A 20,708-nucleotide genomic window follows, 5' to 3' on the forward strand; every position below is an offset into this window, starting at 1 on the left:
GATTTACATTAAGGTGAAATTGTTATTAGAGTTTGAAAGAGTAATGATCACCGCTTAAACAATATAATCAAATCTATATAACGTGGAATTAAAATAAATTTTAAAAATTACTCTCAAGCTCTAGTTATGAAATATGTAATTTATATATAATTAAAAATTAATTTTGATAAAAAATAATTAATTAATATTTTGATAATATCCTGCCCCTTCTTGCTAAAAGTTATAGTTCTGCCACTCTATGCTCCCCCAACCTCCCCCAAAAAATTCTTACCCTAATAATACCATACTAGATTGGTTCACAGGGAGGAAAATGTGTTTGAAATTGACACATTATATGTGCAATACACTAGATTTTTTATTTTATAATAGAGAAGAATAAACTATGTAATAGTAAAAGTATCCTGCTACATCATTTGAATTAAGTCATAAGAAAAAATTCTAAAAAGATGAAACCAAACTGCGCATAATATGGTCTTATTTACAAGGACATCTGCTATATCACTAGCATCTCTAGAGAATCTTCAAACATGTACTTTCTCGTATGCAGTACACTAGATTTTGAATCCAAGTGTACTAAACTTTTGAGAGAATAAAAGGAGGGACCCTAACGTATAAACAAAAATCACCAAAAATTTTACAATAATATATTTTATTTTATAATCATATATGTCAATATGAGTTTTAAATAATACATTTTTGTATACAAATTGTCAATTTGGACAGACTAACTTGAAACAAACAAATTCAATGATGAGTGGCACTTATTTAAACTTATTCGATAAAATTCAAATGGGGCGAATGGTCTCAATATATAGACTGATTTGGCCCTAAAAAACCAGGCCAATGGGTTAGCTCCTTAACCCCTTTTTTTAATTTTGGGAACTAAGAGCATGGATTACAATCATACAATTTAATTAAATATAAGGTTCACACAAATTGTGTAATTCAAAATTATTTCCATAGGCTTGAGAGCAAATATTTACTTTTGTAGTATTAAAGGGTTCATCCTTAGTGTCATTTATAATTCGAATGAAAAATTTTTCAAGATTTGATTGGTTAATTAAATAACTAGTAGCTGTGTATAAAAGCAATCAAGTATGTGTTTCAAGTTGTAGGATGCACAAGTTAATAAAAAAGAACATGGATCTTGCTATTGACAACTCAAGCAATAATTACAATGTTGTAACACCTGGTGGCTTCACTTAGAATACCAAAGGTAATTGGATAAAAATGTTTCTCCAAATATCTTAATTATCATCTTAATATTGTTTTGCAATTCATGAGTATACTTGAAAGTCTCAACATATGCTAAAACGATAAATTTGCTAAAGTGAATATTTACTCCGACTCTCTAAAAGCTCTCATACTCACTTTATATAAGTTTTCTAACAAGCATCCACTTGCCCAAATCTTAAAGAAAATCAAATAACTTGTTACAGGGAATTGAATATTTATTTTATATCATGTGCACAAAAAAGTTGTGTTGATTTGCTAGTGCGCCAAACTTTTAAGCTTGCAACGTAAATTTAGATATTAAAATTTTTTATGATCTATTACTTGGGTGTGAAAAATTTTTATATCACGATATCGCTTAATTTGCTACTCTTCCATGCTAGTTTTTTCATGGCCTTCTGATAAAATCAAAAAAAAAAAAACACACACATGAATCCACATCTACTAGCATTTTATAGTTCGGATGAAAAAAATTTCATGATTTGATTGCTTAATTAAATAACTAGTAGCTACATATAAAAGCAATCAAGTGTGTGTTTTAAGTTGTAGGATACATGAATGGTTAAAAATTAACACGGATCTTGATACTAACAACTCAACCAATAACTACAATGTTATAGCATGTTGTGGCCTTTTCGTGATACTGAAGGCAATTGGATAAAAATGTATCTCTAAATATCTTAATTATCATCTTAGTACTGCTGCATAATTCATGAGCATCCTTGAAGGTCTCAACACATGTTGAAATGAAAAATTTGCCAGAAGAAACAAAAGCTTTCACATTCACTTTGTATATGTTTTCTAACAATATTCCATTTGCCCAAATCTTAAAGAAAATCAAGTAACTTGTCACAGGAATTTGATACTTACTTTAGATCACGTGCACAAAAAAGTTGTACTCCTTTAGTTTAAAAATATAAAATATCTTTAATCGAATTTTACTCTTCAATAAAATACTTACTTATTTTTTAACTAATTCTATCTTTTCATATTTATTCCTATTAACATCCTACAATAAATATAAACTCATTATTAATAAAGGCACTTTAAAAAATTAAAAATGCTTTACATTTTTAAACATTCAACGCTTTAAAAAATACTTTATATTTTTTAATAGAAGAAGTACTAATTTGCCGGTGCACCAAACTTTCAAACTTGCAACATCAATTTTTTTTTTGACCAAATCTTGCAACATCAATTTAGATATTAAAATTTTTATGATCCACCACTTGGGAACGGAAGCTTTTTATATTATGATATGGCCTAATTTGTTACTCTCCTATGCTAGTTTTTTTTGTCACCTTCTATTAAAAAAAAAAACACATGAATCCACATCTACTGGCATCGAAGTTAGCTCCATCAATGAACGCATGGGGTTTTGGTTCCAGATGTGGTGAAAGGACAGGCAAGGCAAGCCTTCATATGCAGAAATGATAGTGAAACATGCTTGCGCGTTGTGGATGGAAATGCATTGCAGGACCACGTTGTGTGTCTCCCCAACTAACTTTGGGGTTGTTGCCGCGATGGCTTGAATATTGCTGCAACTATTCATCAACCACACCAAACTATAGGTTTTTTTCTTTTTTCCCCTTTTAATGACCACCAAACTATAGTTATTTGCAATTTAAATAGGATTTTGTTTTTCACAAAATAATGAGCCCGTGGACTGAACATGCAGCCCATTTTTCTGCAAGCCAAATCAGAGTGACCCAAATAGCCGAAACCTCCTCTATCATCTTCAAGCCCGGTCCTGGAGCTTACCGAGTGATAGATCAACTCAAATTACCAAGTTTATGCGGGTGTGACCATTTTTGTTGAAGTTTAATTGGGAAAAAAGGGGTCTTAGATGATTATGGCCACAACTAGACGTTCACTATCTTTTTGCAGTATGCACGAGAAGAATCACCAAGGTGTATCGAAATTTAAACAACAACAACAACAACAACAACAACAACAAGCCTTTATCTCACTAAGTAAGATCGACAACATGAATTACAAGACGTCATTATGCTCTATCAGTGTATCAAAATTTAAAACTCACCAAAATCAATTACGGAAATTTATATATTAAAAGGCACCGTTAATAAATTATACAACTCACTGTCAATGAACCAGATGAAATTAAACTTATAAGGTGCATTGCCCAATGCTTGAATACCATTTTTTTTAAATATAAAACAGCAGTACGAACAATAAAATAAGTCGCAAGTTATTTAACAGCGGAATACTACTAGGTACCACCGCTCCCCATAGAAATTTAAAAGGAGGCCTAAGCTTTTCTAATTTGTTACTGATGATGCAGTCTGCAGTCGTGCGAGTCTACGAGAACTTTTCCTGCCTTTTGGTTTGAAACGCATAATTTAAGCTCAAGGTCTTCCCCAAGTTCCCAGGGATGGATCTAAGAGCTAATGAACGGCATGCCAACGCAAGATTTTCCCACTCAAAACATCCATGCATCGCTATTTCCATAAATCCTTCGGAATTGAAACTAGAAGCAACAGGAAGCCGAGTCTGCTTCCATTTTGGCGATACTTTACACCTCAAGAAGTCCATCTATGGTCTATGTATGATAAGATTTTACATTTCGCAGACAACCATACCCAAGAGCAACTCGTAAATAAGAGAACTTCAGCTGTTACAGTAAGTAGCCTAACAAGGGCTAGTAACATAGGACTGCTCCTCATATGTACTTCGGACTAAGCTCAGGTTTCAGATACCTATAAACTGCTGCCTCAAATACTGATAGTCCTCTATTACCAAATTGAGAAAGCGTAACACTGCCAGGCTAAATTACCTACAGTTGAGAGTGCCATAGAATTATAGGAAGCCATATTGCCCGCCTAAGATCTGGGGAGTCCATGCACCACGATAACCTAAGTAACAGAAATCAAATAACGACAACAAACCAGAAATTATCATCCTTTTCTGTGTGGAATTTGTACTGCATTAGCTCATAGGAAAACATTACCCTCGCATTAGTTTATATGCTCATATGCGCTGAGGCAATAACAAAGAAAGCATGTTATATAAACTAACAGATGGACCTGGCGATCCTGGCTGAATAAAGATGTGAAGCTAAGGATCCCCAGTGCAGAGATTAACCCTTGGTTTTGATGGAAAGAAAAAAAGAGAGGAAAGAATACTAAAAGGAACAAATCCCAAAATAGTTTAAAAAAAAAAAATCACTATTTTTGAAAGTTTTCTCTACGTATTCTCTCCTCCCTATTTTCATCTAATTTTTCCTCTCATCCAAACCAAGCCCAAATGTTTTGAAAATTATAGAACCTCGCAATGTTTCAACATGTGCTTCAGCCCCAGGTCCCAACCTTGTTAATCATTGAACCACAATTCCTAGATCCCAAGAGCAGCAGCTGCACCACCATAACCTATCCCCTAGTCCCAAACCAGCGTGGGAAAAGACATGCAGGTAACAGCTCCATATCATATAGCAGTACGAAGAGTAGCAAGAGGAGGCAGAGAAGAAAGCATAAGAGAGGAACTAAAATCAATAAGAATACAGCTGCCAATAGATTTTACTAAAAGATGGAAAAAAAGTTAGATTCTGGGGCTAATTGACATAGCAAACCTAGAGTAAATATAAATATTTAGAACACTACCAGATGATTGAACAACATAACTGTTAATCAGATGCAAGCTAAAAGTCAGGTGCATAAATGGCCAATGACGTTCCAATTCTTATTTACTCAGTTGCTTGTGCCCAGAAGTGGAAACAAGAAAAACATTGGAATCACGCTAAGGCTAGGAGACACTGAGGTTACTTTACCATCAAAACATAAGAATCCCTTCCATCTTAGCTGGTTATGCATTAGTCAAAGTTAGGAAACTAGAAATTAAATGACAGAATCCAGTTAAAACGTAAATCAGTATAAATATATCAATCAGGACTAAATCGACCAATTTATGAAAAGAAGTTCTGATAAAATGAGTTTCACATTGGGCAGTCACAAGTGATCCTTGTGGCACCTAGGTGGCATGATTCTTATCCTTTACATGTCACAAACGGTTGGTTCCCCATAAATGAATAGGTTTCCATCAAAATGCAACCAGAGTTTCTTCCCCTAACAGGTAAATGGCCATGGAAATCCATCCAAAGACAAAAGTGCAAAACATTAGGCACATATTACCGGAGATGTGTAACTTCTTAAGCCCCTAGTAGCATAATCAAAACCCAGGTCTAGCCCAAGCTGTCAAATAGTTTATAAAAAGCTATATACAATTTCCAGTTTCCTACTGTCATGTTCAACAAAATCTCTATTACATTATGTATGATCTGTACAACTTATTCAAAAAAGTATCAAATGAATCGTGTTAAGAAGGAACATAACTGTATTCCTCACTATCAGACATGTGTTTGTTTCTGAATTCCAATTTGTAACCACAAAAGAAAATAGTGATAAGGAACTATCCAACAATAAACAAAGTAGGACTAAAATGTACTGAACATAACCCTACTTTTTGGTGCATTTCAAATTTTTAATTCACAAAAATCACACTTTGCCTGTGTATGCTTACCAGTCCAGTTGCCAGGCAAAAAAATTTCACCATCACATGGAAGTAGGTAAGGCATCATAAAATCGGCTCAGATTCAGCCAGTGGCAGAGACAAGGGGACAAGTAGGGGCCATGGCCAACGCCCCCAGTGACTTTTCAAAGAATTTTAAATTATATATGTTTGTTAGAGGTTGCATTTTGAAGGAGCAGAGATATGCTTGTTAGAGGTTGCTGTTTAGTCAGCTCAAAAGGCATCTCAAGCTAGAAAATTAGTTCTGCATGTGATGATGGTCCTCTTAGTTTGAAGAAATCGGTGGAAGGTTTTACTGACATAGTTGGTCATATGAGAGACCAGGGTGATCAATCCTCCAATACCCACATTAGCATGTTTATAAGTTCAAATGCAATAAATCTCAAATGAAACTTGTAGAGAACTAGCTATCAAGGTATTGCCCGGGAACAACATCACGAGGACATAGAACTATGCAATACACCCCATCAAACTAACTAGAAGTTTAATACAGCTAGACGTTTACTTTAACAGACACTGAAACATAACCATGATAATGCAAGCTTCGGAATTGTCCATTATGTGTTCAAAATACTCATAAGAGACATAATCCTAGAATGATTACCAGAAGGACCAATTAAAATATTGTGAAGGTCATGAAGCATGTGCAAATCAATTTTTCTCCTCTCGTTCTCGATTCCATTGTTCGATCCTGGCTCGGCGTTCCTCACTCCCTTCCCTCACTGGGCTCCGACTCTTCCTTGGGCTTCCATGTCTTCGCCTACCACTGTCATGGTCGTACCTATCAGACCGGTCCTTGCTCCGTCGCCCGTTTCCACGATAATCACGGTCACGAGAACTTCTTTCGCGTCTATCATAGTCCCGCCTATGACGAGGGCTCGAACTTCTGCTCCGGCTTCTACTTCCTCGGTACCCCCGGTATCTCCCGAACAGCTTCCTCCTCAATTCCCTTCCAATCAATTTTACATGCATGAAATTGCAATATCCACCACGATTGCAATTGTTTTCCTCAAACTGTCGACAAGTGGCTTCCCGGAAATCAGTCACAGGTGAGAAATCAGCAATGATGGGTCGGCCGGAATAAAAGCGCCCTTGCAAAGCCTGTAATGCTGCAGCCGCCTGGTCCTCCTCCTTGAATTGGACATAGACGTTGCCGATCATGTGGTCGGCAAGATTATCGCAAACATTAAGACTCTCGATCTCACCAAATTTGCTGAGTTCTTCGAAAATATCCTCGTAGAAATCCTCGAAGTGTTCCTGGATCTTGCGTGGATCGATAGGTTGGCCTTGAGCATCGACACCGGGGGTAATCATGTCAGGGCGCTGGTACATGTTCGACAAAAGAAGGGTTGGCGAGATGGTCGGGCGATTGTGGAGTCGAGAACACCGATCGCCATGACGACAGGCGCCGATCTTGAAGTAGAAGGGGCAGTTGACGCGGTCCTTCTCAGTGCCGAAGATTGAAGCCAGGTGCTCAGCCATAGTCGATGACTTTCAACTATTTGGGATCTTGAAGAATGGCTTTCTTGGAGGGAATCGAGAAATTACAAAAATGATGTTGCGAAAGCTTTCTTCATCCCTGAAACCTGAAATTTTCTAGGGTTAAAACCCTAACTGGCAGAGAAGAAAATCCCAGAGTCCGAAACACTTGTGACTTTTGGGAAAACAAATCGGATGGCGGCAGCTGCTCGCAATGTTAATGCGGAACACGGCGACCCCGACACTCTGACGTACAACATCATATGGAACCTGCTATACATTTGTCAAAATGTAGTCTCCTTCTCTTCGATAAATTTCTTTTTTCATTATTTATTTATTATATTATATTTTTTTAATAAATTCGTGAAATATGATAAATAATAACTCACACGTTTGACATATTTATGTTATAGTTACCATGAGACATCTTTGTTGCGTCAAGTGCAAACTAAAATATTCATGTTATCCATACTTGTAAATGATATAACTCATTGTAATTATTAGTTTTTACAAACCTCCATTAAACAAGCCCCCGCCCCCATGTTTTACTTTACTTTTAAACTAATTAATAAAAATAAATTGCCAAATACTTTTCTATTTTAATAATCTCTATCGTCTTTTTTCAATCTTTTGTAATTAAAGTCACATTTGTTTTATTTACGGAGAACTTGGACAGCTTATAAAAGTACAGATGAAGAAGTTATATACGTCCTTTTGCCGTAATCCAATCTCAATCTAACTCCCACCCCCCCCCCCCCGGTTCTGCCAACCATTTTTGTGAAACTCTAACAGTCTTGTAAATTGTAATAAATATTATATCATGATCAACCTATATAATTAGGCCTTCTATTTATTGCTTATTTTTATCAGAATATTTTTATTATTTCAATACTGTTACCTGAATGAAATACTACATAAATTTATCTGACCATATTTTGTTGATGATAATGCAACGTATAAAACAACATATTGCACCAAGCATGAAAAGAGTGACAATTTTTCGGCTCCCCGAGGGGGGATGGCTCAGATAGCACGAGAAATACTACTGTAGGAGATATATTGGATTAATTAATTAATAATTAATTGATTATTTAATTTGACTGACTAGGACATAAATAACGTAGGGAACCAAACATGAGTAAGAATCTGCCATCTACGTTGCGCATTTTAGTCAAGTGTGTATGTTTGTCATTGAACTATACACATATTTATTAAGAGGCAAAAAACTTGTAACACTGTGCGAGAAGGGTTTCTAAATGCGGTGTCCCTTTTGCAATCTTCGTCTCTGGGCTCTTCGTGCTCATCGTCTGCAAAATAAAAATGAGCCTCTTTCAAAATCCATGCGATCCCCGTACTCGTCATCTCGCTTGCTCTCTGGCATCTTCGCAATCTTCGTCCTCTTTCTAATAACTAGAACTTCGTCCTCCTCTTTCTTTTTTCCTTAACCTCTCTTTCCAGTACTTGTCTTGTCTGTAATCTCTATTATACCATTATCAAGCCAGTGATCATATCTTTCCAAGCTCTCTAACCCATCTCTCTGTGTCATCTTTTCCCACCACCTACTCACTTTTACCTCTTCTTCATCCCCACCTCATCAAATCCTCAATTTTAGGGTTTTGTTTTTATTTTTCCTGTATTCAATTTTTTTTATATTCTTTCTCCGATAACTTTCCCTCGAGTATCTACCTTTTAGTCTTCATTTTATGCCCTTGGCCTGTTCATTTCACTACAGTTCTGTTCGATCTCTTCTTTTTCTTCCACCTTCCAGATTTTCTGAAACCCCTTGGATCCCCAGCACATTTCTTCCGCGTTTTCTCTGTTTTAGCATGTGGTTACGTGTCCAGCCACTCCTTCTTTACCTTTCTGCTTAGGGAATCTCTATCCTTAGCAATCTCTATACTGCTTCTCTATTTACTGCTTTCCTTTGTGTCATACATGGCATACCACCAGATCCAGGGTCACACGCCCACGCCTGGATCCAATTCAAGTTCTGGATTTCAACCAATAAGCTCCCCTTTTGGTGATACGACTTATACCAAAGTATTTGTTGGAGGATTGGCGTGGGAGACCCAGAGCGAAACCATGCGCCGATACTTTGAGCAGTTTGGCGACATTCTTGAAGCTGTTGTAATTACTGATAGGAATACAGGCCGATCCAAAGGCTATGGTTTTGTGAGTACTTCATTTATTTTCAGTTTAAGCGTTCGTTTTTCCTTGCGTTTCCAGTGCTTACATATATCTACTAGACGCATGAAATTTTGGCGATCCCATGTTTGATCTCAATTTTTCCTGATGCTTTCAATGCTCGTCATCATTTGCATCATTGCATGTGTTATTTCATTTAATCATTTCTTTATCAAGTTAGCGTGTCGTGATTAATGCTTGTCACCTCACTTACAAATAATGAAACACGCAAAAATATCTTCTAATTCACTCTAGAATGACTTGATTTCTATTCTGACTTGCATGGAGGGTATAGGTGACTTTCCGGGATCCTGAGGCTGCTAGAAGAGCCTGCGCTGATCCAACTCCTATCATTGATGGAAGGAAGGCCAATTGTAACCTGGCTTCACTTGGCCGACCATGGCCTCCTGTGCCATATGGTATACTTCCCACTGCCAATTAAAATACCTCTGCTTCATTTTCTTCCATTTATGTTATAATTGTTCAGTATGATGCTACGAATTGATTCTACGTGTCATTTAATGTTCTTAGGAGCAGTGTTCTTCTGGCACCGCACCATGGGCATAAATCAGGCAGATTTCATTGCATTTGTACCTTACCATTAATATGAAAGTTTGAACTCTCCAATTCTGTTTGCTATGCAAAATGCACAAATGCATTACCCGCTGCCCATGTATTTATGATTGGTGGTTTTTGTAGGCTGGACTTCTGTCATTGTTAATTTATTAATTTATTGTTATTTTGGACTTTGGAGGGTATTGAAATCCAACTTTTACATGGCTTTGTGCACTTTCTATTTGTGTTGTCCCTGTTTTTAGCAATTTTGTCTGTTATGCTTAAATAGTTACGCTAACCAGACAAGCATTGTTCTCTTTCATAATTTATGGCGTCTGTTAACTATGCAAGTAGTCTAGGCCACACCTTTTATATCAGTTACTTTTAGCCATTGGTGCTTCTTCTGTCTTCTATAGGACGGATAAGGCCAGCTGCTGCTTACATGGGAAATTTGCAACCAGCCCGAAATCCGTATGTTGGAAGTTTTGGCTATCAGCAGCCACCTTCTTACAACTATCAACAAGGATTGGTTTATCCTCATTATGGGTGAGTAGCACATCCTTTATTTTCAATGATCTTGGTTTTCTTGCCTTTCTTACATTTTATATGTCTTTGCTTGTCTGTCTGGTGTCTCCATTCCTTGATCTTCATATTTTGTTGTTATCTCTGATTGGACACGAGGCTGGCTACCATATGATGGTTCCGCTAAGGTTAACTGATCACATATCACTGCAAAAACTTGTTCACCCTCATTTTTCTCTTGTGGGGAAATCTCACAAACCAATCCTAACATGTAGCATCATTAAGGTCTTTCAGTCTTTGTGCAATATAAATATTTAGTGATTCCTTTAGAAGTTGGTGGACTTGGTCAAAGTATGGTTATGTGACGTGATTGGAAATTGCAGGAATGTAAATGTGATAGTTGCAGGACATATGTACTGCAGCACTTTATTATTGAGCTAGAAAGGGTAATGATAGAGAGGAAATGTAATAATAGAGAGGAATATCTGGAGAGATTGGGTAATAAGTTGTCTAGTATCACTCGAAACCTCAGCCTTGAATAAAGCAATTGTCTATTAACCTTTTCTTCAAATGCGTGGGTTGCTCCTATATTTGCAATCTGCATCGGAATGCATTGCACCAGGATCATGCTATAAAGGTGATCTTTTCAATGTTATGGTTCTTTTATTTTTGCAGGTATCCAACATATGGACCTGAATATGTATACCCACAGGTCTTTCTTTTATTTTTTTGGTTTTATCAGCCTTAGGAAGGATTTTTATTGTTTTTTTTATGTTGCTGACTTCCCTGCCTTTGGCATCTTTTCTGATAGGGTTTGTACAACCCATATACGGGCCAGCAATACGTTCAGATATATGGAGTGCCTGGTGCAGTGAATAATGCTATTTATCCTTATGGGCAGTTAGGTCAAGCTATTCCCAGTAGTCATGGTTATGCAGGAATGCAGGGCTATGCTGTAACTGGTCATCACATTGTGCCTTATGGTGGAACCAATGTTAATGCCCTGACTACTTCACCTATGCCTACCATTCAAGTACCATATCCCAGTGGTATACTAGTCTGACTTGAAGACTTGTTGCGTGGATTAGGTCCTCCGTTTCTGTTGCTATTTGAACCTGGATGTTACTTTGACATGGCTCTCTTTAATTCATGCTATTTTGATTTCTTGCATGCTTGTTGAATTGGTGGATTTTTTAATGAGAAATGCAAGCTCCTAGATCTGAGAATCTGAGAATTAAGTCTCTGCGGGAAACACTTCAGCTGACGACAGTATGTTTAAACTAGTGATAATATGTGAAGAATTTAGGTTTCTTAGCTGTTGTTACGTCATCCATGGATGGGTGAACAAATTGAAGCATTGCAAAGGTAGGTAATGCTAGTAACCAGACCCAGGTGGTCATGTCAGAGCAAGGATATGGTAGTCTTCTGACAAAAATCAAAATGTAGGAGTTTTTTATGGTAGTGGCAAATTGACTGATACTTGTTATCGTTATGACCTTATCAAGAAATAGGCATCTAAATACTCTTTCTGCATCTTTGTATCATCGATGAGAAACAGTTAACAAGTTAAGTGCTATGCAGATCAATGTGATTGGTATACATATTGGTTTTTCCAGGAATTGCTGCACCAGTTCCCGGACAACCACAATTTATTGTCCCTGCGCCTTCTCAGTTTATGCAAGGTACTGGTCCTGACCAAGCAGCTGGGTGAGGGGGCGATTAAGGTGGGTTCTTTACCTTGCATCTTTGTTGATGTCTTCGCTTTTGGGGTTGAGCTTATGTTTGGATTGTTCTTTGTTATAGGTATCCTTAGTTTGCAGCAGGACTAAGAGCAGTGGATCTGCTACGTGTGTGGCGGGCTTCCAATCTAGCCTTGCAAGTTATATATATTGCATTCTAGAGGTACAGTTGTCTTATTTCCTGTCTTTTACAAATTAAAGGCAAACTTATCTGCATTGGTATTTATTTTTAGCAAAAAGGATAATAAATTAGGTGATGGGGAGTTGCATTATTTCTGAATTCCAACTATTGAAGGTTTGACGCTTACAGTTTTTTTTCCCCATCAGAGTTTTGATGCGTATGGTTCAAGATTGTCAAAAGTGGATTATATGTCATATAAATTTGTTATAAGACTTAGCTCTTACTGAATCTTAATGTGCAGGTTATATTTAGTCATGCTCACCATCTAGTTGGGTCGGAGTTTCTCCGGGCGCAGAAGGAAACTGGAAGATGCTGGCTGCGTTTCCATTTGGACATTTATATAGTGTATTTATACAATTATACCCCATGCTACAAGCGCTCAGGAAGAGTGGCAGTAGTATTGGATCAATGGGTGCTGGAAAGGGTTTCCAGCGGCCATGTAGAAATGTGATTTTTTTTTAGTCTTGTCCTGTGTTGAGTTTGTAGATAGTTGTCAATGTTTATTAACTGTGTGATAAAGGATGGTCAATTTCACTGAATACGATTTTTGTGTATATAGTAGTTGCTAGAATATCTGCCAGAAATTTGGGGTCCAATTATGATTTGTAAGAATCTGTCTTAAAATTAGGGTAGCATGATCGGGAATTTTCAACAGAGAAGATTGATTTGGTTTCTCATGCAGGTGTAATAGTATGGTGCCTAGTTACAGAGCTAGGTTTAGACAGTAGAAGTGCCGGAAAGGAAGTCGGGTATAATAAATTGCATTTTCAACGTGATTTAGGCAAATTTGATTTGGAATGTGCATTTTGTTTTGTTAAAAATGGTCATGGGAAGGGGGCTCTTCGTTAAAAGAACTCTAGTTTTAAATTAGACCTTTTTATTTTTGGGGTATATTGATGAAATCTGAAAATACAGTTGTATTAATTTATACTAATGATTGTGTAAAATAACAGAAAGAATCACAAATCTTGATTGTTTGTATGCATTTTTTCTTTCCGCGCATGATTTTGTTGTTTGTATATAATTATTTGAGATTTCAGTGATTGATTTGAATTTGTATTGTTTGAACTAAGTTAAATTTTAATTAATTATGGCAAAAAAATTTAAGTTTAAATTGGATAATAAAGTCAATTGCATGAGTTTACTATTGTTGGCCGAATAAACATTTTTATAATCATATTAATGTATCGTGGACATGACGAGTTATTTGGTGCAGCGTGTAGAGGTTTGCGTCTAATTCTAATTCAGTATAAAATGCACGACTTATAAAAACTTATTATTTGTAAGTCATAATAGTATTTAAAAAAATACATAATTTTTCTCATTGTATAATTTTATAATATTTCACATAATTTGTTTGATGGGGTGCAAGTTTTTTGATACTTTTCTATACACCTTAGAATAATTTAAGCAAATCATCAATGTTCAATCTGAAGTACTGTAAAATTTTATAACTATTAGTATAAAGTAATGGCAGAATTACACAAATCTTGATTGGATTGTATTCAATTATTTTTTACTTGCATGATTTTGATATTTATGTTTACTTATTTGAGTGCTTGATTTGAGTTTTATTATTTGACGATAAATTTTAATCTAGCAATAAAAATGTCAAATTTAACTTGGATAAAGTTGATAATATGAGTATAATATTGCTGGCCAGGGAAAACAGCACTGAAAGACCACTGTCGATGACCAATTGACTTAAAAACTACAGCACAATTTTTTGGTTATTAACTAATGTTAATTTATTATATCAAAAGGCAAAATTGTCTTTGAAGTTTTTTTTTTTTTTTTAAAGAAAAGCAATCCCCATTATCGCTAGTCGTCGGACCCCCTGCCAACAGTGTGGTCGCTGGAACTCCTATTGTCGATGAGGTTGCCAGCAGCTGGCCTTCGAAGCTCTAATGCAGGCAATGTTTTTTTGAAAGAATATTTGGTTTATGTAGCCAAAAAAGGGATTAATTTCATGACCTTTTAATTACATATGGCCAAAAAAAAAATAAGCAATAAACTAAATTTTTAACCACTTTCATGTTATAATATATAATAGTGTATTATTCATTCTCAAATGGTTTTTGTTATTTTACTAATGTTACTTAAAAATTTGATATGGACAATTACAAATTAAAAATTTTAAAACTTTATGTATTTTATTTGTTAAAAATTCAAATGTATTGTTAATCAAAAATAGATGTTGTCGAGACTCGAATGGATATTTGTTAATGAACAACAAACACGTATAATTAAGCACATTTTATTAATTTTTTTAAATTGTTAAAACCCAAATAGATTATTGTTAATTTCTAATAAATTATTATGAAGACCTAAATATATATACTTGTTGATAAATGACTGATATATATACAATTAAGTCCATCTTAGTCATTTTTTTATCTTGTTAAAACCGAAATAAACTGTTGTTAATGTAGAATGAGTTATTATTAAAACTTGAATATACACTTGTTGACAATAGACTAGCACATACAAGTATGTCCATCCTATATGTTTTTCTAGTCATTAAAACTTGAATGACTATTATTAATTTGAAATGAATTGTTGTTAAAACAAAATAAAAACTTATTGATAAAAGATTAATACATATAATTATGCTCATCCTTTTATGTTTTTCTGGTTTGTTAAATTTGAATGGATTGTTATTTATTTAGAATAAGTTGTTGTTGAAACCATAATAGAGACTTGTTAATGAAAAACTATTATGTATGCCCATCTTATATGTTTTTCTACCTATTTAAAGCCTTAATGGACTGTTTTTAATTTAAAATGAGTTATTGTTAAAATCTCAATTAGATACTTGTTGATCATAATTGTATATGTCAATCTTCTATCGACAAATATCCATTTGAATTTTAACAACAATTTATTCTAAATTAATAACAGTCTATTCAAGCTTTAACAAGCTAAAAAAACATATAGGATAAATATAATTGTATGTGTTAATTTTCATCACTAGTATCTATTCTAGTTTTAACAATAACTTATCATAAATTAACAACAGTTCATTCAAGCTTAACAAACTAAAAAAACATATAGAATGAATATAATTGTACGTGTTAGTCTTTTATCAATAATAGTCTATTTAAATTTTACCAACAACTCATTCTATATCGACAATAGTCCATTCGGCTTTAGCAAGCTAGAAAAATGGTTAATACAGGTTTAATTGTATAAGTGTTGATTCTTTATCGATAAGTATACATTTAAGTTTTCACAACAATTCATTAAAAATTAACCATAATTTGTTTGAGTTTTAACTAGTGAAAAAAACTAATAGGATAGGTTTAATCATATCTGTTAGTCCTTCATCAACAAATATCAGTTCAAATTTTGACAATAACTTATTTTTAATTAACAATAATACATTCAGACTTTTAATAAGTAAATATATAAAATTTTAAAACTCTCAATTTGTAATTATTCATGTCAAATTAATAAATAATATTAATAAAATGATAAATGCTGTTCAGAAATAATAACACACCATTATGTTATAATATGGATTGGTTAAAAGCTTGATTTACTATTTATATATATTTTTTGCTACACATAATTAAAAAGCTTGCCTTTTAAGTGGCTAAGGGTTTTGGGATCAAACTTTCTCTTGATTGTCTAAACCAAATATTCCTTAAAAAAAATGTTGCCTGTGTCGAACCTTCGATGGCCAGCTGCCAATGACCTTATTGGTGGTAGGGACTCTGGTGGCCCCTTGCTGGCTACAGTGGATTTTTTTTTTTATTTTAGAGGCAATTTCATCTGTTGACATAACAAATTAATATCAAGCAAAGAGTGAGAGACTGTAGTGTAGTTTTTAAATTAATTAATATTGCTAGTGATCCTTTAATGCTACTTTCCCAAATTTTTATGATTATATTATTGTGTCATAGGATTTTACATATTAATATTTTTTTTATTGTAAGGGATAGATTTGCATTCTAATTCTATCTCAAAATAAAACGCAGGACTTGCAAAATACCATTTGTGAGTTATAGTAGTTATTTTAAATTTCATATTCTTATGATATTTCTCACATTTTTTTGTACATAGTAACGATTAAGATGTCTTCTTTGAAAAAACTATAGATTAATCTTTTTCAAAGTGTAAATTGTAAAAGTGAGCGTTGTCTCTTTTAACAAGATTATTTTCATATTCACATCGAGACATCAAACCTCAATGCTAAAATTATTTTCCATCCTTTCTATCATGTTTAACATAATTTGATAATAATAAAGCAATGTCGATATAAAATGTAAAATTTATGCACTATTTAGAAACCATCAGAGTAAATTATAGTCATGGCCATAAAGAATATCAGAGAAACCATCAGTATAAAATCTATATGAAGGGAGAATATTTATGGGTCTTAATGCCATTTTTGAATTTTGCATAACTTAAAAATAAAAAATAAAAAAAGAACTCAGGGATGGCTATAGAATATAGAGAGAGGGATCCTTTCGTTGCCGCTGTATCATGGCGGCCAAGTTATCGGCTGATAGTGTTGAAACGCCTCCGCCTAAACAAGTTCCGCCCGAGGCCTCATTCGCCGATTCCAGAGACGGTAGCCGCACTGCCTCGGCGTCGGTTTCGGCCTCTCCCGAGGTTAACGTAATCCATGTGCCCAGCCACTCCAGCTAAGCTCCTCTTTCACATCATATGGGAAAATCCTAAATCTTTGAGGGGGGGGAATTCTGTGAAGAGATTATTTATAGGGTTGTAATTTTCCTTTGCACAGGTTGGTTTACATGGAATGGCATACATGAATGCGAAGTTCGGCATCTCCCTGAGTTCTTCGATTCTGCTTCGCCATCCAAGAATCCTAGGGTTTACAAGTACTACAGGAATTCCATTGTCAAGCATTTCAGGGATAATCCCACTAGAAAGATTACCTTCACCGATGTCAGGAAAACTCTTGTGGGGGATGTTGGTTCCATCCGTAGAGTCTTTGATTTCCTGGAGGCATGGGGCTTGATCAATTATCAGCCATCCTCGGCGGTCACAAAACCCCTGAAGTGGGAGGACAAGGAGACCAAGCCCGAAGCTGGGTCTAATTCGAACGAATCATCAACTCCAATTCGAGAGACTTCCAGGAGAGTCTGCAGTGGTTGCAAAGCTGTCTGTACCATTGCTTGCTTTGCTTGCGATAAGGTGACGATTTTATTTTATTTTTTTTTTTGAACCCGCAGAAACGTATTTTGAATTTTTACTTACTACTCCAATGCTTATTGCAAGATTTCTCGATTTTATCTCGGATTCTGAATGCCAGTTTCTGCAGTGCATATGTAATGCAACTAAAAAACATTTTATTAGTTATGGGCAGATATGAGCCATTCAATCTTTGAATCTGATCCTAGCTATCTATTTTCTTTGAGTTTGATTTCAGCTTCTGCTCCATTTTTCCACGGGTTTCATTTTTTCTTACAGGCCCCTAGATCGACTTAAATGTTGAATGGTTCATATGTGTCCATGATTAATAAGATAACGCATTTTTTTGTTGTTGCATTAGACATATAACGTGAGAAAGTTGCATTAGACATTTATAATCCGTTTTGTTTCTTTTCTGCTAGTATTTATTGTTTGTACTGTCTTTTCTCAAAGAGTTAAATACCTTGTCACTTTTGCCCCCCAGTTGGCTTCCTCTTCTTACTTATAGTCATTGACTTGTGTCGATGGACTGGGGTGGAGAAAGAACCAATATATGGTTCGTATGTATTAAAAGTATGTGGAGTGGATTGGGTTAGGGTGAGTTTCCAAATCATTCCATCTCACTTCATAATATTACTCTTATGTTGATGCTTCAATGGTTCATACTTCATGATCTAGTCTCTAGCAATGGGCAACCATTAATTTTCATGTTCTCTTTGTTCCCCAGTATGACTTGACTCTCTGTGCAAGATGTTATGTCCGTGGCAATTATCGAGTTGGTGTGAGCTCTTCAGATTTCAGGCGAGTAGAGATCAGTGAAGAGACCAAGACAGATTGGACAGACAAGGAAACTTTGCATCTTCTGGAGGCCATTATGCATTATGGTGATGACTGGAGGAGGGTTGCTCAGCATGTTGGTGGTCGGACTGAGAAGGATTGCATTGCCCATTTTATCAAGCTTCCATTTGGGGAGGAATTTCTAAATCAATATTCTGGTGTTAGTGATGACAAAGGTAATCAATTAAAGGGACCTGTAGATGCTGACAGCGGACTGGAAAGTATTGGTGCAGCAGAACCAAGTAAAAGAATGCGTCTAACACCTCTTGCAGATACAAGCAACCCTATAATGGCACAGGTACTTTTCATGGTTCAGGTCAAAGTTAAATTTCAGAAGCAATTGCAGAGTTTATGTAACAAAAAATGAAAATTGAGATTCAGATAGGACCTTATAGTTTGCTTGTACTGCGTGCTTTTTAAAAAATGCCAAATTAAGAAAAGAGTTGGACATTTGTCCTTTATGTTTCATACTTCATTTGGGAGGAAAGGTTTCTTTTGAGAATTGCTAGTGCTTGCCTGTACTTTTGAAATCCTCAAAATCTGAATATATGAGTAGCTAAAAATAATATCTTGTTCCATGGCTAGGAGAGAGAGGGAGAAGGTTGGTTCTATACAGTACCTACAAAGAGATTTGGGGTGGGTCTCTTTGTGGCTTGGACATTTTAAATAACTTTATGTGGTTGTAAATCATTTTTTCTCCTAAAACTTGTTTTCATTGATGATTTATGAATAACATAGAGCAGATTGGAATATGCACCAGGAAAGAGTGCTTACTTGGTGGTTCAGCTGATGCCCCTGTTGTTGCGTTCATTTCTATTTGTGAGGGTTTGACTTGTGATCTAATCTCAAAATACTAATTCATAGAATCATAGAAGTAGTATCAATCTCATAGTTTTAGTGCTGAGTGCTGAAATTGGAGAGAGTCATGGTTTAGCATCTAACAGTTTTCATGATCTTGAAGAATGATCTCTAAATTTGAATTCCCTCTGTTTATGATCAAGGAAATCATTATAAAAAAGAATTGCTTTATCTTCAACAACTGTAGTACATTTAAAATTCTTGCAGGCTGCTTTCCTATCTGCTTTAGTGGGGGCAGAGGTTGCACAGGCTGCTGCTCGAGCTGCAGTGAGAACTCTGTCTGAGGTTTACAAAACAGCTAGAATAAAATATCAGTCATTTCCAAGGAATATGCTATTGCAAGGTGAGAATGATAAATATCTAGGCTGAAGATTATGAGGTTTGAAAATAATGGTACTGCCATCAGTATTGATGAGGTTTATCTGGAATTTGATCATTCAATTTACAAGAGGCTTGTTTCTATAACGTGTTGTTCAGCTGATCTTTTCCAAACCTCTACATGGTGCACTGAAATCATGTGATAGCATTCTATGCTGCACTCGTCACTCACAAGAGTGGGAAATGTAGTCCTGCAAACTAAATTTTCAGGAAAATGGTGGGTTATTTTTGTGCAGATACTGATAAGGCAGTTAATGGGGGCACTGCGTCTGATTCGTTTGAATGGACTCGGTTGCAAGCAAATGCACAGCTTGAGAAGGAGGAATCGGATTTGGAAAAAGCAATTTCTGTGATTATAAATGTTCAGGTTCGTATGGATGTTTACACTTAGATACTTTATTAATCCATGTCTGAGTTAGTGCAGACAGATATATATATATATATATATATATTTGGCCAAAGTGCAGACAGGTATATGATATTAAGGTTTTTGGAAATTTAGAATTCTCTACTAAATATTGGATATTCTGCAGATGAAGAATATCCATGACAAGCTTGTTCGTTTTGAAGATTTAGACCTGCTGTTGGAGAAAGAAGGCCAACAGTTGGAGCAAATGAAGAATATACTTTACGTTGATAAGCTTACACTTCTATTTCATAGACGGTCGAAGCCAAAAACTGGAGAGCACACGGAAGAGGATAATATTAACTAAGGTTGATGACTAGTCTTAGTTTCTTACCTATTTTAGGTTTCTTCTCAACTATCCTGTACTTTTAGTTTGCTCAGGCGCTGCACACATCTGACTTCCCCCTGTAGTATGTAAATGTGACTGGCAAAATGGATTTGAGTAGTCCAGGGACGTCTCTCTCACTAACATTGACCTAAAATTTGGATATCCTGTAGGGGATTTTTCCAGGGTATTCATCTTTTGTTCTGAGAAAGGATATCAGGAAGTGAGCAAAGGAGGTGATTTTGTTTTCCGCATGCTGCAAAGAGGCAATAGATAGTATTAGAATGTGACCAACAAACGTTTTCATAT

At 35.4% G+C, this 20,708-nt stretch overlaps 3 protein-coding genes across 7 annotated transcripts; 2 read left to right on the forward strand and 1 right to left on the reverse strand.

The window, feature by feature from the left end:
* Positions 1 to 3,334: 3,334 nt before the first annotated feature.
* LOC129318521 (splicing factor U2af small subunit B) lies at positions 3,335 to 7,511 on the reverse strand. 2 transcript variants are annotated; one of them, XR_008595258.1, is made up of 3 exons: positions 6,380 to 7,511; positions 4,560 to 4,626; positions 3,335 to 4,106 (listed from the first exon to the last, which is right to left on the reverse strand). XR_008595258.1 is itself a non-coding variant. In XM_054963343.1 (2 exons), the coding sequence occupies exon 1, from the start codon at positions 7,255 to 7,257 to the stop codon at positions 6,427 to 6,429; it is 831 nt and encodes a 276-aa protein (XP_054819318.1). In that variant the 5' UTR covers positions 7,258 to 7,511; the 3' UTR covers positions 3,335 to 4,106; positions 6,380 to 6,426. The 2 variants fall into 2 exon arrangements, 1 of the variants encoding a protein (XP_054819318.1); XM_054963343.1 differs by lacking the exon at positions 4,560 to 4,626.
* A 963-nt stretch (positions 7,512 to 8,474) lies between these two features.
* On the forward strand, positions 8,475 to 13,110 carry LOC129318420 (uncharacterized). 4 transcript variants are annotated; one of them, XM_054963169.1, is made up of 8 exons: positions 8,475 to 9,426; positions 9,734 to 9,857; positions 10,410 to 10,539; positions 11,191 to 11,227; positions 11,327 to 11,564; positions 12,097 to 12,239; positions 12,319 to 12,417; positions 12,677 to 13,110. In XM_054963169.1, the coding sequence occupies exons 1-8, from the start codon at positions 9,190 to 9,192 to the stop codon at positions 12,884 to 12,886; spliced, it is 1,218 nt and encodes a 405-aa protein (XP_054819144.1). In that variant the 5' UTR covers positions 8,475 to 9,189; the 3' UTR covers positions 12,887 to 13,110. The 4 variants fall into 4 exon arrangements, with proteins under 4 accessions (XP_054819144.1, XP_054819145.1, XP_054819147.1 ...); XM_054963170.1 differs by having other exon boundaries at positions 12,132 to 12,239; positions 12,677 to 12,718; XM_054963172.1 differs by lacking the exon at positions 11,191 to 11,227 and having other exon boundaries at positions 9,287 to 9,426; positions 9,727 to 9,857.
* A 3,795-nt stretch (positions 13,111 to 16,905) lies between these two features.
* Positions 16,906 to 20,653, forward strand: LOC129317113 (SWI/SNF complex subunit SWI3B). Its single transcript, XM_054961469.1, has 6 exons — positions 16,906 to 17,083; positions 17,186 to 17,598; positions 18,323 to 18,730; positions 19,498 to 19,633; positions 19,905 to 20,035; positions 20,202 to 20,653. The coding sequence occupies exons 1-6, from the start codon at positions 16,924 to 16,926 to the stop codon at positions 20,379 to 20,381; spliced, it is 1,428 nt and encodes a 475-aa protein (XP_054817444.1). The 5' UTR covers positions 16,906 to 16,923; the 3' UTR covers positions 20,382 to 20,653.
* The last annotated feature ends 55 nt before the right edge of the window (positions 20,654 to 20,708 follow it).

This window comes from Prosopis cineraria, unplaced genomic scaffold, assembly GCF_029017545.1.
Source record: "Prosopis cineraria cultivar Desert tree isolate PC_DT_omini unplaced genomic scaffold, ASM2901754v1 PC8, whole genome shotgun sequence".
NCBI classification, from domain to species: domain Eukaryota; kingdom Viridiplantae; phylum Streptophyta; class Magnoliopsida; order Fabales; family Fabaceae; genus Prosopis; species Prosopis cineraria.

What these genes read in the sequence shown, in the direction of transcription:
- LOC129318420 (XM_054963169.1), top strand. Translation starts at nt 9,190, where the DNA reads ATGGCATACCACCAGATCCAGGGTCACACGCCCACGCCTGGATCCAAT. An exon ending in ATGGCCTCCTGTGCCATATG is followed by an intron (nt 9,858 to 10,409) that starts GTATACTTCCCA and finishes TGTCTTCTATAG; the next exon opens with GACGGATAAGGCCAGCTGCT. An exon ending in TGGGTGAGGGGGCGATTAAG is followed by an intron (nt 12,240 to 12,318) that starts GTGGGTTCTTTA and finishes TCTTTGTTATAG; the next exon opens with GTATCCTTAGTTTGCAGCAG.
- LOC129317113 (XM_054961469.1), top strand. Translation starts at nt 16,924, where the DNA reads ATGGCGGCCAAGTTATCGGCTGATAGTGTTGAAACGCCTCCGCCTAAA. An exon ending in CTTGCTTTGCTTGCGATAAG is followed by an intron (nt 17,599 to 18,322) that starts GTGACGATTTTA and finishes TTTGTTCCCCAG; the next exon opens with TATGACTTGACTCTCTGTGC. An exon ending in GCAACCCTATAATGGCACAG is followed by an intron (nt 18,731 to 19,497) that starts GTACTTTTCATG and finishes AAATTCTTGCAG; the next exon opens with GCTGCTTTCCTATCTGCTTT.
- LOC129318521 (XM_054963343.1), bottom strand. Translation starts at nt 7,257, where the DNA reads ATGGCTGAGCACCTGGCTTCAATCTTCGGCACTGAGAAGGACCGCGTC.